The sequence below is a fragment of the Coprinopsis cinerea genome, assembly GCF_000182895.1.
Source record: "Coprinopsis cinerea okayama7#130 chromosome 13 map unlocalized cont3.13, whole genome shotgun sequence".
NCBI classification, from domain to species: domain Eukaryota; kingdom Fungi; phylum Basidiomycota; class Agaricomycetes; order Agaricales; family Psathyrellaceae; genus Coprinopsis; species Coprinopsis cinerea.
The window spans coordinates 330,865-347,505 of NW_003307532.1; the positions used below are offsets into that span (position 1 = coordinate 330,865).

General features: G+C 53.4%; 5 protein-coding genes across 5 annotated transcripts; all 5 read right to left on the reverse strand.

Moving 5' to 3' along the window:
- Positions 1 to 9: 9 nt before the first annotated feature.
- On the reverse strand, positions 10 to 3,730 carry CC1G_12234 (translation initiation factor eIF3a). Its single transcript, XM_001838133.2, has 6 exons — positions 3,672 to 3,730; positions 3,078 to 3,613; positions 2,441 to 3,010; positions 1,496 to 2,374; positions 944 to 1,439; positions 10 to 885 (listed from the first exon to the last, which is right to left on the reverse strand). The coding sequence occupies exons 2-6, from the start codon at positions 3,606 to 3,608 to the stop codon at positions 230 to 232; spliced, it is 3,132 nt and encodes a 1,043-aa protein (XP_001838185.1). The 5' UTR covers positions 3,609 to 3,613; positions 3,672 to 3,730; the 3' UTR covers positions 10 to 229.
- A 237-nt stretch (positions 3,731 to 3,967) lies between these two features.
- CC1G_12235 (elongation factor g 1) lies at positions 3,968 to 6,897 on the reverse strand (the record flags this gene model as incomplete). The annotated part of the gene is made up of 10 exons (XM_001838134.1): positions 3,968 to 4,048; positions 4,100 to 4,269; positions 4,322 to 4,541; positions 4,597 to 4,896; positions 4,952 to 5,095; positions 5,151 to 5,799; positions 5,849 to 6,081; positions 6,131 to 6,219; positions 6,269 to 6,431; positions 6,490 to 6,897. The coding sequence occupies 10 exons, from the start codon at positions 6,895 to 6,897 to the stop codon at positions 3,968 to 3,970; spliced, it is 2,457 nt and encodes an 818-aa protein (XP_001838186.1).
- Positions 6,898 to 7,961: 1,064 nt separating this feature from the next.
- CC1G_12236 (ankyrin repeat domain-containing protein 50) lies at positions 7,962 to 11,627 on the reverse strand (the record flags this gene model as incomplete). The annotated part of the gene is made up of 7 exons (XM_001838135.2): positions 7,962 to 9,196; positions 9,317 to 9,760; positions 9,832 to 10,181; positions 10,240 to 10,791; positions 10,938 to 11,094; positions 11,153 to 11,346; positions 11,617 to 11,627. The coding sequence occupies 7 exons, from the start codon at positions 11,625 to 11,627 to the stop codon at positions 7,962 to 7,964; spliced, it is 2,943 nt and encodes a 980-aa protein (XP_001838187.2).
- A 733-nt stretch (positions 11,628 to 12,360) lies between these two features.
- On the reverse strand, positions 12,361 to 13,638 carry CC1G_12237 (hypothetical protein; the record flags this gene model as incomplete). The annotated part of the gene is made up of 5 exons (XM_001838136.2): positions 12,361 to 12,402; positions 12,452 to 12,480; positions 12,535 to 12,561; positions 12,623 to 13,137; positions 13,415 to 13,638. The coding sequence occupies 5 exons, from the start codon at positions 13,636 to 13,638 to the stop codon at positions 12,361 to 12,363; spliced, it is 837 nt and encodes a 278-aa protein (XP_001838188.2).
- Positions 13,639 to 14,382: 744 nt separating this feature from the next.
- Positions 14,383 to 15,630, reverse strand: CC1G_12238 (hypothetical protein; the record flags this gene model as incomplete). Its single annotated transcript, XM_001838137.1, has 5 exons — positions 14,383 to 14,783; positions 14,861 to 14,979; positions 15,045 to 15,051; positions 15,111 to 15,189; positions 15,511 to 15,630. The coding sequence occupies 5 exons, from the start codon at positions 15,628 to 15,630 to the stop codon at positions 14,383 to 14,385; spliced, it is 726 nt and encodes a 241-aa protein (XP_001838189.1).
- Positions 15,631 to 16,641: the final 1,011 nt, after the last annotated feature.

Below are 16,641 nucleotides of genomic sequence, written 5' to 3' on the forward strand. Positions count from 1 at the left end.
AAAGAGGTTGAGAGAGGGAAACGGGAAAATAGCATAAAAGGTAAAAAGAAATGTACAAAAAAATGCAAAATCATCCAATGAAAAAGACATCGCAAGAATGCATGCATCTGGTAATCAACGAATGACACAGAAGAAAGAGAGACACGAGGGGAGGAAGTTGAACGTTGGAAACGGCCTTGAGACAACAACAGCAGTAGTAGTAGTACTAACATAACGCGACATAAATAGCCTAACCCCTTCCACGTCTAGGACGCCAGACACCAGGCTTACTAACAGTAGTAAACCCATCATCATCCTGCTTGGGTTCCTCCTTTCTCGGCGCAGGCGACGCAGCACGAGCAGGGGTGTTAGCACCACTTCCTCCAGATCCAGCTCCTCCGCCTTCAGCAGCAGCGCGCTCCTTGGCCTCCATCCTAGCACGCCATCCGCCTCCAGCGGCGGCGAGGGCGCCAGGGCGGTACTTGCCAGCAGCGGCGGGCGTGGGGCTCTCAGAGCGCGTAGGCGCGATGGGGGTTCCAGGGCCGGAGGCACGCGAGGGGGTAGGAGGGCCCGAGTTGACGGGGGTCGACCTTCTCCACACACCCTCCTCCTTGCCCATAGAGGCGGAGGCCCGGAGAGCAGTGGGCGCAGCGACGGCGGGGCGACGGCCGAGTGCAGCAGCCCTCTCCCGCTCCTTCTCCTCGGCACGACGGGCAGCACGTCTGGCCTCGGCTTCCTCCTCGCGCTGTTGCTGGAGACGGGCCTTTTCCAAAGCCTCTTGTCGCTCCAACTCGCGTTGCTTGCGGAGAGCAGCCTTTTCTTCTTCGGCCTTGATACGAGCAGCCTCTTCCTCTGCGGCGCGGCGCTCTTCCTCTTCGCGGCGACGAGCTTCCTCGGCTTCGCGTTCTGCACGAGCATATCGTAAGAATCCCAATAACCGAGACAATACAGAACATTGACTTACCAGCTTCCAAGCGCCTCTCCTCCTCCTCTCGAGCACGGGCCTCAGCCTCCTCCATCTCCTTCCTCTGCCTCTCCTCCTCCCGAGCCTTAAACACAGCCTCCCTCCTCTTCTCCTTCTCAGCCTCAATCTTCTTCTTGGCAGCATCCAGCTTCTTCTGGTACTCCCCACCCTTCCTCTCAAGGATCTCAGCCTTCTTGGCCTCATAATCCGCCCGCATCCTCGCAAGTCGGTGCTTGGCGTCCACAGTCTCCTGGTGGGCAAGCCGCGCGGCTTCCTTGTGCGCCTTTTGGGTGTTGATGAAGAGCTCTTTGTCGAGTTTCTGCTGGAGCTCGTAGTCTTGTGCGAGGAGGGGTCGTTCTTCCTTACGGTACGCACGCTCGATGTGGTCGATACGCTTGGCGATGATACGCAGACGCTCGTTCATCTCCTTCTTCTCCTTCTCGAGCTGAGCGACTTGGATCGTGATGAGGCCCTCGGTGTCGTAGTTTTCGAGTTTCTACATCACAAAAATCAGCATCATAATCCTCGCAGAATGAGAGAAAAGTCACTCACATCGACATCATTAGGCTTCAAAATACCCTTATCAACCAAAGTCTGCGCATACTTCTTAGCTTCATCAGCCCTAATCTCCTCAATTTCCCTCTTAGTCTTCTCAATCTCCCGCCTCTTGATCTCCTCCTGCCTCCTCTTCTCCGCCTCCTCCCTCTCCCGTCGACTAATCTCAGCCCTCCTGCTACTCTCCTCCTTCTCCTTCCTCACACTCAACTCACTCAACAACTCCCGGCGTCTCGCCACCAACGCACGGCGCAACTGCAGCGCCTTGCGCTCAGCCTCCACAGCCGCAACGAGCGCCTTGAACTTGGCATCCTGCTCTTCCTTGGTGAGTTCTTGAGCAGCCTTGGAGGGACCCTCGATCTTCTCGAGCGAGTTGTAGAGGCAGGTGGCGACCTTGCTGAGGCGGGTACGGACGAGCTCGGACATGGTCGGTTGGATGGTCTGCTCGGCGAGGGCAGAGGTGGACGCGACAGGCTCCTCGACAGCGGCAAAGGCGTCATCGACAAAGGCGATGCTGCCCTCCTTGTGGTCGACGCGGATGTTGAGCTCACCACGACGAGCACAGCCCATGATGTAGGCCTCGACCTGTTCAGCGTCATACGCCGCCTCCAAGCCAGCATCCTTCAAGGGCACAACCAACGACAAGAGGTGCGCAATTTTAATGGTGCTGTACACCTGCGAGAGCTGGGAGAGCAGACGCGAGAGGAGGGCGCGCTGGAGGAGGGGCAGGTAGGACGCATACAGCGAGTCCTCGGAGAGCGTGCGGAACAGGGGCGCAACCGCGGCACAGAGCGTCAACGGGTCGAAGGTGACTTCGAGGATGTTGTACAGCTTTTTGACAGGCTCGGGGGAGAGCTTGAGGACGTCCCGGGCGAGCTACAACCGAAAAATGGCTCTAAATCAACAAAAGCCCCATCATCGACGAAAGGAATAGCAACATACAGCATCCTGAAGCAACCTTGCCCTCGATGGCATCTTGTTCAACCCAAGCAGCGCCGTCAACCTCGCATTCTTGCCCTTGAGCTCCTCCGGCTCCGCGTTGGCACCGACAGGCACAGCGAGGGCGCTAACCAGCACCTGACCCGCCAACCTGCTCATCTCCTCCTCGCTCTTGCCACCAATGCTGGTGACGATAGCATAATACCGTCCCCAGGCCGCAGCATGGAACAGAGCGTTCCCGCTCATCAAGAAGATCTTGGTGAGCTTTTCGTAGTAGTTGGCCATCATAGCTGGACGGGGTGCCTTCTTGGCCAATGTCAAAAGGTTGTGCACGTCCTCGACCGAACGGAAGGCTTCCTGCCACAACTCGAGCTCGACGGAAGTGTTGAGCTGGGCGAAGCGGGTGTCGAGGTGGTTCTGCAGCGTATCCGGGTCCGAAAGGTTAATCGAGTGCTGCTGGTGCGAGTACTTGGCCACATTCGCGAGATGGAGGCGGAGAGTCTCGCACAAGCGTCTAAACTCGACTTTACGCTCATACTTCAAGCAAAACTTGAAGGCTTGTTGCGCGATTTGCTGTATACCCCCTCTGTTAGTCTCCGATAAAGAAAAAAAGGCCACAATCCAAAGAATATTGACGAACCTGGTAGATAGTCTCCAATCTCGCATTATTCTTCAACGTCTCCAACGAAGTCCTATAACTCTCCCACAAAAACTTGAGCCAGGGCGTGACAACAGCACGATCCGTCCTATCCTTGCTCTGATCGCCACTAACAGCACCAAGGAGGATACTCTCAGGCGTCTCGCTAGCCTCCAAATCATCCACATCAAGCGCACTATGCTGCACCGCAGCCTTCTCCTGCGCCTCCCTCACTTTATCGTCCGCAAGCTGCACGAACTTGGTGATAACAGTCTCGATGCTCGCAACGCTTGTGTTCTGCGCGATGTTCTTGTACTGCATCAGTCCCTCCTTTGCAGTCCTCCCCTTGCGCATCTCAACGCACAACTCGATAAATCGCAGCATGATAGGCTCCAGCGACGTCAACGGGGTCGATCGGAATCGTTTTGAAGAGAACATCTCAGTGAGAGACTGGAGTGCTGCATGCATCTGGCCAACGGAAACGAGTCCTTCGGCCTGCTTGAGCACCGTCTCTGGTTTTGAAAACGGCGCCATGATTGCTATAAATGGTCACTGATTAATGTACGATCTCGAGGTATTTGGTCGTCCTAAACGCACTTTTGGGTTTTGATCGTCGACGATACGACGGAAAAGATGACGGCGGCGGCGACGACGACGACGAGCAACGAATGGGTTTCGGTCCAACAAGGATAAGAGCACAAAAATTTAGGGCCGTCAATGTTTCCCACGGTCCGCACGCGCGTCCGGTCGTTCCTTAATTAACGTTTTGCCCACAGCCAAAAAGCTTGGACCTGATAAGAGCGAGGGTTCGATTATGAGATTAAGCAATGCATAAGTACGATAACAAATATCTATAAAAAGTGTCTATGAACTTCTACGTCGTCATCATCCATTTACTTTTTGCTCTGGGGAAGAGTCTTCTGGTACGCCTCCTCGAGTTCCTTCTGAACATTGGGGAGTACTGGTGCATGATGCTGCAAGGACAATCAGTAAACTGAAACACACAACGGAAAAGAAATACCGACCTTGTATTCCATGCTAAACTCTCCCTTGCCCTGGGTAGATCCACGAAGCTGGTTCGAATAACCGAACATGTCGTTCAAAGCAACCTCAGCGACAGCCGTAAACTCGTCATCACGGACTTCGCTGTCCACAATAGTTCCACGGCGAGTGTTCAATCCACCGATGACATTGCCTAGAGAACCAGATCAGTAAAAGCCTAATATCGATCAGAGGTAAATACGCACTCTGGAATTCAGATGGCGCAACGACGTCGACAGTCATAACAGGCTCAAGGACGATACCCCGAGCCTTCTTGAACGCTTCCCTGAATGCACCAATCGTAGCAAGCCTGAAGGCCAATTCAGAGGAATCAACAGCGTGGAAGGCACCATCCTTCAACACGAATCGGACACCAGTGATAGGATTGCCAGTGAGCGAGCCCTTCTCCAAAGCCTCGTAGAATCCCTAGAAAACACCAAGTCAACATTTGCGATCCACAATCATACGAGGCAACGCGCACCTTCTCGACGGCAGGAATGAAGTTGGTAGGAATGTTACCACCCATAACCAAGTTCTCGAAAGCAACATCCTTGCCAGTCTCGGGGTCCATCTCCATAGGCTCGATATAACCAATAACACGAGCGAATTGACCAGCACCACCAGTCTGCTTCTTGTGGGTATAAGCGAACTCGGCACGCTGGGTGATGGTCTCTCGGAAGGCGACACGGGGCTTGCCAGTGATACACTCGGTGTTGTACTCGCGGCGCATACGCTCGACGTAGATCTCGAGATGGAGTTCACCCATACCGGAAATAATGGTCTGAAGAAAGACAATTAGTCGAAAGAAAGTGAGGAACGATATGAGGGTAACTAACCTCCTTGCTCTCCTGGTCGATGTGAACTCTGAACGTAGGATCCTCCTTCTGGAAGCGGTTAAGAGCTCGCGAAAAGTTGGGAGTTTCCTGTCCCTTGGGCTTGATAGCGAGCGAGATAACAGGCTCAGGCACGAACATACTCGTCTACAACCAACACATCAATCCACGCACTCCAAACCCAAACCCAAACACGACTCACCATAGAGTATGTCGACGTTCCATCCGTAAAGGTATCACCCGACGAGCACTCGACACCAAACATCGCACAAATTTCACCAGGCCCAATCGAATCAATATCCTCCATCTCGTCACTGTGCATCCTGACCAAACGGGGGACCTTGACCTTCTTGCCAGTGCGGACGTTCCAGATGTTCATCGCCTTCTTGAGGGTACCCTGGTACACCCTGACATAGGTCAACTGGCCGAATCGTCCTTCCTCAAGCTTGAAAGCGAGACCGACGAAGGGAGCAGCGGCGGCAGGGACCAAGGGGACGTTAGGAGTCTGCGAAGCCTGGGAGGAAGCGGTAGCCGGGTCCAGGTTCTTGTTGTCGATAGCCAAAACCTCGCGCTCGGATGGGTTGGGGAGGTACTCGCAAACACCGTCAAGGAGGAACTGGACACCAGTGTTCTTCATCGCAGAGCCCATGAAGACGGGAGAGAACTTGAGGTCGATCGTCGCACGGCGAATGGCGTCGGCGATTTGCCTGTTGGTAGGGGTTTCGTCCATCAAGAAAAGTTCACCAATCTCTTCGTCAACCTCGGCGAGCTGTTCGATGAGTTCAGCGCGCTTCTGCTTGGCGAGTTCCGCAACCGATTCGGGGATATCCTTTGAAACACGGATTTCCGTTCTGGTGGACGGTAAGCGTATGCATCGGACTACAGAAACGTGACACGCACCCCTTGGGTCCTTCGTTGTAGAGCGCACGCCAATGAACGAGGTCGACAACACCCTTGAGCTCGTCTTCCGTACCGATAGGAACCTGAACAGCAGCAGCCGGCATCCGCAGCTTGGTCCGAATTTGGTTCACAATACGCCATGGGTTGGCACCAGGCCTGTCCATTTTGTTGATGAAAGAAATCCGGGGAACGTTATACCGACGCATTTGGCGATCCACAGTAGTCGTTTGACTCTACAACACGGTCAGCGTCAGCAGCAGATAGACAGTCAGAGATACGCACCTGGACACCAGCAACCGCACACAAAACCAAGATGGCACCGTCCAAGACACGAAGAGCCCGTTCAACCTCGATGGTAAAGTCAACGTGTCCTGCAGGGGTTGTTAGCAAGCTACGATGCAAAGATTGAGGCCAACTGACCTGGGGTATCAATGACGTTGATGGAATACTTCTGCTTCGAGCCATCCTCAGGATTCGTAGCCTCCCAGTCACAGAACGTCGCAGCACTCTGAATGGTAATACCCTTCTCCCTCTCGAGATCCATGTTGTCCATCTTGGCGCCAACAGCATCGCGTCCACGAACCTATCACCACCGGCATTAGCAAGTCTGCCCCGCTACAAACAGATAGCACAACGCTCACCTCGTGGATCTCGCGAATCTTGCCGGTATAGAACAGAATCCGCTCCGAAAGCGTGGTCTTTCCTGAGTCGATATGGGCAGAGATACCAATGTTCCGCTGGAAAGTCAAGCGCTTGACATCGTTGTCCGTCAACTTGTGCGCTGGCGCAGGTGGTTGGTCCGACGACGACGCTTCCTCAGTTGGTTTCGTCGCCGTCGCCGTTGAGGCCATCCTGACCCACCTCCTCTGCTTCGCGGGGTTCACCACCGTCCGTGACGACGACGAGGTCGAAGCGAGGATGCCGCCAGTCACACCATATTGATGCCAGCTGGACGAGGCGACGGCGGTGGTGGTGGATTTAGCCCTGGCCGCTACGCGGAGCGGCTGGGAATGGCGACACGTTCTGGAGGCTGCCCTCCCCAGAAACATGGTCCTAGTCTTGGTGGTGAGGTGACTGGAAGATGGAGTCCAACCTCTGTGTTGGCAGACAAGAGCGGATGAGAAAGAGCCTCGCCCCGCGTAAATTTTTGATCGCGGAAATGGCTCCCGGCCCGGGAAGTCCCTGTCTCCGAATGGCAATCAGTACCCCTAACGGCAAAAGTCGCGTCGAAATTGACCGCGACGGAGCGGATAATTTCTAACCAAGGTGAGCAAGCATCTGTGTGGGTCGGATATGCTCTAAGGCACGCAGGGATCCTTGATTTCATCCTCAAAGTGAACGCTTTGGTCCGGGCGTGAGCCGGGGCCGCACCCCACCCACAAACGTAACCACAGTAGTGCAACTCGGGTAGAGAGCATCGGGGCCAGCCAAGTATATACACTGAATGTTGCACAAACCAATACACGTCTCTTTCACAACAGACTACTAGTTCATGACATACGCACAGCAGCAATAAACATTGCTTAGTAGAAGAAAGTAATGACCCAGTGGGAACCCTCATCCTATACAAGTCAGTGAACCTACACAGTCTCCGTTGCTGAATTAATGGCCAGATGCGAGGACTTACAACGAATTTGTCCTTAATCTGAGACCTCCATCGGCAGTACGCCTTTTATGGGGCGCTATTATGGGTGTTGCCACCGGTGATAGTCGCATCGACCACCCGACGCGCTTCAGAATGATCCTTTAATCTTCCCATCTATTTATCACAATAATGCATCTGACATTCTCTCTAAAAACTTCGTTGTTCAACGGCAATCTCGACATAGAATCTTTGGCGCGAATCCTTGATTTGGTGGCAGACGCCAGCCCCGGTACAGTGCCGTGATGATTGCTCAGTGATCGCCGAAACGTCTTTATTCCAACTCTGAGGCCTTCCTGGATCCTCCCCAGGAGGCCCGGTTTATCAAACCGACATCACAGAGCTGGCAGCGGTAGTGCGTGGGCCCAACGTTAACGATCGCCTGTATCCTGATGCATATGTCTTACTATATCAACATCGTAAAACCTAGTGCTTATGCAAAATAAAACCCTACGTCTACTTACCCGTACGCTATACACCTGTACCTGCCGATCGGTTCTGAATGAATCTAGTTAACAGTGCCACAACACTCGAGCGCCCACGCTCCTGCGCAATAGACAAAGCCGTCTTTCCAGACCCGGTGGCGAAATCGACGTCGATGCCCGGGTACCGGAGGAGTTGGTTGACCACTTCACCACGACCTCGATTGGAAGCGAGAATGAGCGCAGTGACGCCGCTGCCGTCCACTGCATTGACGTCGATGCCATGGAACCGTAGCAGTTGCCTGACCACTCCATAGTGACCTTGATCCGTGGCGCACATAAGTGCATTCCGTCCACTGTCGCTCTGAGCGTTGACATCGACATCCCGGCGCTGCAGGAGCCGACTGACCGCTCCATCGTGACCTTTGTACGCGGCCCACATGAGTGCAGTCCACCCGCTATCGCTCCGAGCGTTGGGGTTGAGATCCTCGCGCTGCAGGAGTTGGCTGATCACTCCATCGTGACCTCCATCCGAGGCCCACATGAGCGCAGTCCACCCGCTATCGTTCTGAGCGTTCACATTGAGATCTCGGCGCTGCATGAGTCGACCGACCACTTCATCGTGTCCTCCATCGGAAGCGCACATGAGCGCAGTCCACCCACTATCGCTCTGGGCGTCGACGTGGAGATCGTCGCGCAGCATGAGTCGGCTGACCACTCCAGCGTGCCCTCTATCCGAGGCGCACATGAGCGCAGTCCACCCGCTATCGTTCTGAGCGTTCACGTTGAGATCTTGGCGCTGCAGCAGTTGACTGACCACTCCATCGCGACCTCCATCCGAGGCACACATGAGCGCAGTCCAACCGCTATCACTCTGAGCGTTGACGTTGAGATCCTCGCGCTGCAAAATCTGGCTGACCACTCCGTCGTGACCTTGATCCGCGGCACACATCAGCGCAGTCGCGCCTCGGGTGTCCACAGCGTTGATGTCGATGCCATGGAACTGTAGGAGCTGGCCGACCGCTCCATCGTGTCCTTGATCCGAGGCGAAGGTGAGCGCAGTCGCGTCTTCGTTGGCCACAGCATTGATGTCAATGTCATAGACCTGGAGGAGTCGGTTGACAATTCGCTCGTGGCCTACAAACGCGGCAATCATGAATGCAGTCCACCCATTGCTGTTCGTAGCGTTGACGTCGATGCCATGGAACTGGAGGAGCTCGTTGACGACATCCTCGTGTCCAAGTAGCGACGCTCGTTGTAACGCAGTCCAGCCCACGTTGTCCACTGCATTAACATCAATGTCGGACATTTGAAGAATTCGCTTCACAAAATCGACATGGTCCATGGTTGACGCTATGATTAGTGCCCCGGAACATAGCATCCTGCTCCCGTCGATTGGCGCACTTCCAATGGGCTTGTCCCCTGCCTGGGGTGAGCTGTCGGCGGAGGTTAGGCATGGTGTTGGCCGACCGTCACAATCCCCATTGTTCCCGAAGGCATGGTCTAGGTATATCGAAAGACCATAGAAAGCAGCGACGTGAAGTGGCTTCAGCGGGACAAGCGAATGCCACGTGTGATCACTAGGAAAAGAGGTACATTGCCGCAGAAAAGCCATCGCAACCTCATTGGCTTCGGGTGTATCTCCACACTCCAGAACATGGGTGCCCCAGTGTTCGTAGGAGTAACGAAGGAGTGGTTCTTGCTCAATGAGGGTGTCAAAAGCTTCAATCTCGGCGATGGTGCAACAGGGCAACCCCTTGTCGACCATCTTCTGGGCCAGGACTTTACTGATGAAGAGATGGGGGCCGGGAAAGTCCTTGAGGAGAATGGGTTGGAGTGCATCTCGCGCTGTGAAATCTAAAGCGAAGGTTGCAGTGAGCATACAAGATAGAGAAGCGATCACAAGGCCCAATACTCACGGACAAGTCGAACAACGTCACTTTCCGTGTCCAGTTCAACCAAACCACAGCACAGGTCAATGATGGATTCTTCATCCGGCATAAGCGACTTCTCGACACTGTATGTTTGGGGGTTTACACCAAGCGCAGATTGGAGGTCCCGCAACGATAAAGGTCCGCGGGAAAAGACAAGCCAGAAAAGTACCTGCTTGGCAATCCGGACGAGTTCTGGGTCCTGGCTTTCGATCCGCGAGATGCTAGCGGCGTACATCCCCTCTATGCCTACTGGAAACTGCTCGAGCTTGGCTTCAACTGCCGAAAGTGACAGACAATTGCGTAGAGCTTCGATCTGCAAGGCAGCGTGGAGGAACCTGTCCGACAGCCGTGTCAACGGGTGCTACGGATAGTAGTACAACACGCGCTACTCACATTCCCTCAGCCTTTTCAGCTATCTGCCTGGTGGCTTCCTCTCGGTAGTTATTCTTCTCCAAGACGCGACATAATGCCTTGTATCGCCTTAGCCTGTCATCAATGAGTAGTTGGAGGTCTTCACCCTTCGCCAGCAAAGTCAAATACCGAGCACCCTCCAACTCTGTGCGCAAGTCGTCCAAAGGACGGGAGGCGAAGATGACATTGCCCTGCAGCTGGTTTAAGAACTGAATCAAGTCGAACTGGTGCTTGCGATCGACTTCGTCTACTCCGTCAATGACGTAGAATGTACGATCGAAATGACCCTCCAATCTGAGGAGGAGGTTGAGAAGATCGTCGTCGGATGGGTTAGTCTTTTCAAGTCGACCACGTCGGTAAAGAGGTTTAACGAGGTCCGCAAGGTGGCGGTGACGCTGGATGATTTGAAGGATGAAGTTCTTCAAGATATCACCGACCGAGAGAGGTTCGTTGTAGCGGTTATAGACGAACAGGACGCAGATTTTGCGGTCGGCAGCTTCCTCGAGCGGTAGTAGATCATCCACCACGCGTGACCTGAGAGAACCGGTTAGCGATGCTTCGAATCAGACTACGCCGCGCCTTTACATTAGAACTGTCTTCCCAGCACCAGCTTTGATATCAATTAGACGGCAATGCAGAGGGATCAAAAGAAGAAAGGCCTACGGATTCCAGTACCACACAGAACAGCGCCCTTTGTGCCTTTCCAGTGAGTGTATTCCTTGCTGTTGATGAACCAGTCTCCTGTCGCAGGGATCCGTTTCTTCCTCACGTCGATGTGGATCCCCCTCGAGTTCGACCGGAGATCGAACCAAGTGGTAATGTCGGATATCAGAGCGTCTAGGTAAGTCGTAAGATCAGTACAAGTGGATGGTGAGGAGGGTGAAATAGTACTTACCGCGACTTTCAGACGAGTCGCCGCGAGGTTCAGCGCTGGCGGAGATGCTGTGGATATGAGTGACATTGTGATAATCACCTCCTATTACCGTCCCTCCGGTGATGGCGCTGCCTTCACCGACATTGACACTTGGGACTGTGCCGCCCGCGTTGAGTGCAGCCAGATAAGACGCGTCTTTCCCGGCAATCCCCATACTGCAGGAACCTGGAACGTTAACCCATCAATGGGCCGAAGCGACGCTTTCGCTGTGTGCGTACCTGATCCAAGGCCACTCTGGCAGTATTCTGAGCGGAGACGAGCAGGAGAATGCCCCAAGCAGCGAGTGTGGTGGTAGGAGATGGGCAGGAGATGGGGACGGTAAGGAGTCAAGCAAGGTTGACATGGGCGCAGAATGGGCGGTGATATATGTGTTACTAGGATGGGGCTGTGCGCGGGTACAAATGCCTTTCGTCCAGCTGACCCACCGTGCTTGCATTCGGGTTATCCTACCCGTCTGTGGCAGCACCAATACTATGTCTGGTCGCGGTCTACGAAATCGCTGTTTCCTGAAGAGGGACTGTTGGCTTTCGAGAACGCGTATCCTGCAACTCCGTGTCCGTGAGGATCACGCCAAATAGAGAATATGCAGGTGCCGTTCATTGCCCGGTCAGAAAGAACATGAATCTCCCTCAAGTACCGGTCTTTTGAACGACGGTCGTAAGAGACTTGTAGAGTGAAGGAGCTGGAAGAACATGTATTGACGCTCGCGTTGGCCCAATTTGCCTGCGGCCGTGGGAACTGGGAATGTGGATCACTGCATTCCCGCCCCCTATTCTTTGCCGACGGTGCTGCACTCACTTGCCCAGCTTCGAGTCTTGGCTCTGGGATTGCATCTGGTTCAGGCAATCGTTAAGAAACCGATGACTCGCCAAAGAAGAGAAGAAGGAATAAATGCTTTTGATTCCAGATGATTCCCAAACAGTGAACGGAAAATACAAGACGACATAAGGGATGATGCATATGGACTGGACAACAAGGAAGGGAAAGGGAGAAATTAGGGTGAACGTGAAGTAGTAGGGCCCCAACGAATATCCGATATGAAAGTAGAAATGGAAATAAAGAATGCATGATCGTGAAGTGGATGGAATGAAAAGAGGAGGATGGAAGTATGTAGGGATGCGATGAAAAGAGGGAAAAAAATGTGACAAAAACAACAGGAAACGGAAAGTTTAAAGCGTGATAATGCGGTTGGCGTCCTTGAACTCCTTCAACTGCCATAGCAATCATAACACGTCGTCGTATTGCTACAACCAAACAAACATTCGTCGTCAGCATCGCCCCAACCACAACTAAAAGCCAAAAGCCATAACCAAAAGAAAGAAAATAAAGAAAGAAAAACTCACTAACGAATATTCTCAAAACAACAATTCCTACAAAGCGTCCGTCCACATCCAGGTCCATACCCAACTTCCGAGCCAACCTCCGACTCACCACCCTCTCTTTCCCTCCCATCCACACCGGGACCAACGCCCCCTCCTCCACCTCCGCCTCCCGCACCACCAAAACCCCGACCCACACCTCCATGTCCATAAAGAACCCCATTTTCAACGGCTTCTTCATCCAGATCGAGCATCTTCCTCCTCTTCCCCGTCACCCTCCCAAACTTCAAACCGTGTTGCTGCGGCACGGGGACGGGAACGTGGTTTAGCTGCTGATGCTGCTCCTCCTGCTCCTCCTGCGAAACCATCTGCACATCCGCCATCGCATTCTCATTCTCACCATGACTGTGCATGATCGACGACGTAGAGAATGGCGTCGAGACAACGTGCGGCGGGACAGGCTGCGATTGATTCTGCAGGTTCACGTTGACGTTAACGTTAACCGTATGAGCACCCAGTACCGAGCGGCGCGGCATAGGCGACTGGGGCGCCGCTGCTGCCACTGGCGAGGGTGAAGGCGAGGGCGAGAAGGTGAGGTGAGGCGTGGGTGGTTGGGAGGGTGCCGTGCTTGTGCAGGTGCGTGAGCAGACTGTGCATGTCAGTGATGAGCACCTGTGGATTAGTTAGAAGGGATCAGTCAGTACATAGGTCGTTTCGTTGGTCAGACGTTATGTTCAATCAAAAGGTGGAAGAAAGAAGGGAGAATTCAATTTGAATAGAGGTGAAGCCATATCCGGGGACGTCACATATCCACAAAGTGATATGAAATCGGCGTGCCAGCCCACTCCAAATCCTCATCCCACCACACCCAACCGCAAACTCACATCGCATACCACACACTCACCTAGCACATGTAACAGGCCCACCCGGTACAACCAGCAAGTTCCGATGACAATACACACACGACGGCATCCCACCACCACCACCACCACCGCCACCACTCCCAACACCCAACACTCCCGTCTTCAAAGTGGGCTTCACCACAGGCGGAGTCACAATCGTCGGTGTCGTCGTCGAGGAACCAAGTCTACGCCTCTTGAGTGGTGGTTTCGCAGGTGCCGCAGACATGTGTAACTGTGTCGTCGAGTTCACTATACGTTCAAAGGTCGGTTTATCGGTTGGCCCGTGGGTGGACGAGGTCGTTCGTCGCCGTCCGTGAGGCGGGTAGGCCGTCGTTTCAAAACACGAGGATTATGAGCACACCAAGGTCCAGGTGCCGCAACAAGAACGATCACAATGGAATGAAAGAAAGAAAAGAAAAAACAACAACATAAGTCCATAAATCCAATACCATTTATCTGTCAAAAAAAACACCGGCCACTCACAGGAGTTGATAGTCGAATCCGACATCAGGGGCATCCCCATTGTCCTCCCTTTCCAACCCAGACCCAGATAGAGATGATGTTCGTCGATATACAACGTTCAGTGGCGACCTGGTGACCGACTTGGGGAGCTGGCAGCACACGAGACAGACAATGTGGTGGTGGTAGAGTGGAAAGGCGGAAGACACGCTTTATAGGCTTTCGGTGCCAGGCAGGCTGCCACTCACTAATTGCAGCTGCCTCCGAACGAACGGCGAACGCGATCGGCACGCTCATCACGCTTTCAAAGCCATGTTTGGCACCAAAGCCGATGAGCGAGTGCGCCAAACACCCAGTGCCTTCGGGAACATCCCACCAGCTCCTATCCTTCGACTCCGACCATCGTAATGAATGAATCATTCACTCAGGAATGTTCTAATAGACGCGACACAGGTTCTAATATAAGCGCCAAAGGAATCAATTTCAAAAATTAGTGATACAGCACAGCCATCTACGACGGGTTAGCGCCGTCCCCGACACTAGCAGCGACAGAAGGCGACGTTGGAGGCGGCGGGTCCATCTCCTGCAGCCCTTCCCGCTCCTCACTCGCCACCCTCGACTCGTCCCCATCCCTACCGCCGCCAACTGGACTATTCATCCTCGACTCATCACCCTCATCCTCCTCGTCGGCCCCACGCATCTCTTCATCCCCATCCCGATCCACATTCGAAGCTTTAGCCTTCCCCTTATCTTGGCCGTTGGCTGAAGGTCGGACTGTGAGCGTGATTTTGGGGTTGGAGGAGACGGAGGTGGATGCGGAGGAGATGGATGCTTGAGGAGGTATTGAGATCGAGAGTCCTTTCGACCCAGATTTGGATTTGGTGCTTTTGTTCGCGCTGCTGTCTTTGTACACTGCAAGCAGGGGAGGGAGAAGTAGGTTAGTGGATGGCGTCGGAGCGGAGCAGCGGCCGAGAAGTGGGAAGACGCACATGCAAGTTCCTGCGTTAATGGTTCTACCAAATCTCCAAAGTCGAGTAGTTCGAGGGCGCGTAGGACGTCCGTCGCAGCGATGGATTTATGTTGTTTCGCAATAGCGATATCGTGTGCACTGTGTATCACAAAAACCAAGTTCAGTTTGAAGATCCACATTTCGGTTACGATGTATGAACGCACGTCGCAGCTGCACGAAAGCGAAACCGGTCAGCCAGAGCGTGAATTCACCACTAAAAGCAAACGCACCAAGGTAATTGATAAACACCGTCGAACCTTTCACCAACGAAAGCACCGTCTCCTTCGTCAACCGCGCTTCGTCTGGGAGCTTGAAAACGACTTGAAATCAGCTTCCTGCCTTCACTCCACTTCCATTTCCACGCCGCAGAACCAGAACCATGCGTCGTTGCCACCGCCGTTATCGCAGTACCAAAGACCGGGCATTCACATTTGCTGCACGAGGAATCTACCGATGCAGACGACATGACAACGCGTGTGGAGCGCCATACCCCAGAACGCCATACCCCATCCTCCATATCCCACATACTGCAACCCCATCGCCCGTAGCCCCATGTCCCACACCGAGACCACAAGCCCAACGAAAACCATCCCAACCCACACAAAAAAGAAAAACAGAGCATCAACTCACCGCCGCCTTCGCAATCTTCATAACCACACTCTTCGGCAACTCAAAATTCTCAATACCCTCCGAAACCAGTTCCTGCTGCTGAGCCGCCGAGATAGGTTCGGGATTCTGTTTGCGAGGCATCGTGCGGGGCGGGACCGTTCAGACTGTGGTTCGTTGCGTAGTATCTATGTGTGTAACTGGGAGAGCCTCTTCTGTGGTGTCTGGGTCGGCAACTTCGGGGGTCCCTAAATTCGTATCGAGTCGTGAATCGTCCGTCGCAGTATATAAGTAGGGAAAGTCGATTAATCGCGGTGTAAAGGAAGGTCGTCCCTCGCTGTAAACGCTGAAGAAGGTAGTGAAGGTGGTGGTGAGACGCGGGCGGGAAGCAAGCAAGCAATCAAACCACACACACATCACGCACACCTTCCCCATCGTACCTTACCTAAAACGGACTTTGAATGTAAACATCGGTGGGAGGGGGGTTGCTTCACCCCGGGCCCCGATCCAAAAATCCATCCACGTTGATATCCGTCAAATCCGTGCCGACAAAACCCACATGGCACACGCTAATGCCGAGGAAATGCCCGTTTGACAATGTACCTTTTGGCCGAGTCGGGGTTTTCCCTTGGAGGCGAGGGAGATGGCTCTGAGGCGACGACTTGAGGTATACGATCGATCTACTCCTTACTATATATGCTCACATTCAAGTTGGAAGTGGTTTATAAAGCGGGTATTATAGTATGATTGGAAGGGTATCGCAGCGAGTAGGTAAGTAGGTAGTACAAGGGAGGTAGCCGTAGATGATCTATGTACATAGAAGCGAGTAAAGAGGAGACAAGTGTGCATGTAGTGGTGAGCATAGAGTCATAGATCATAAGCATGCGCATAAGCAAAGCAGGTCATACGGTAAGATATAAGCAAAAGAAACAAAAAAAAGAATGAAATCTAGCCATACAAGGATAAAGAAAACCAGAAATCATCGAAATCGCAACACAACAGGACACTTTGTATCGCAACCTAGACCCGACACCTTATCATCACCTCTCACCTTTGCTCTCCGACCAGCGGAGAGAATCAAAAGTGTCACCGCCATCCTCAACGGGCGCCAGCTCATCCTCACAACAAACACCTGCTCTCACTCACTCGCGGCCA

Coding starts and splice junctions, on each gene's coding strand:
- CC1G_12234 (XM_001838133.2), bottom strand. CDS start 3,608: ATGGCGCCGTTTTCAAAACCAGAGACGGTGCTCAAGCAGGCCGAAGGA. Junction 3,011..3,077: donor GATTGGAGACTATCTACCAG/GTTCGTCAATAT, acceptor GGGGGTATACAG/CAAATCGCGCAACAAGCCTT. Junction 886..943: donor GGAGAGGCGCTTGGAAGCTG/GTAAGTCAATGT, acceptor ATGCTCGTGCAG/AACGCGAAGCCGAGGAAGCT.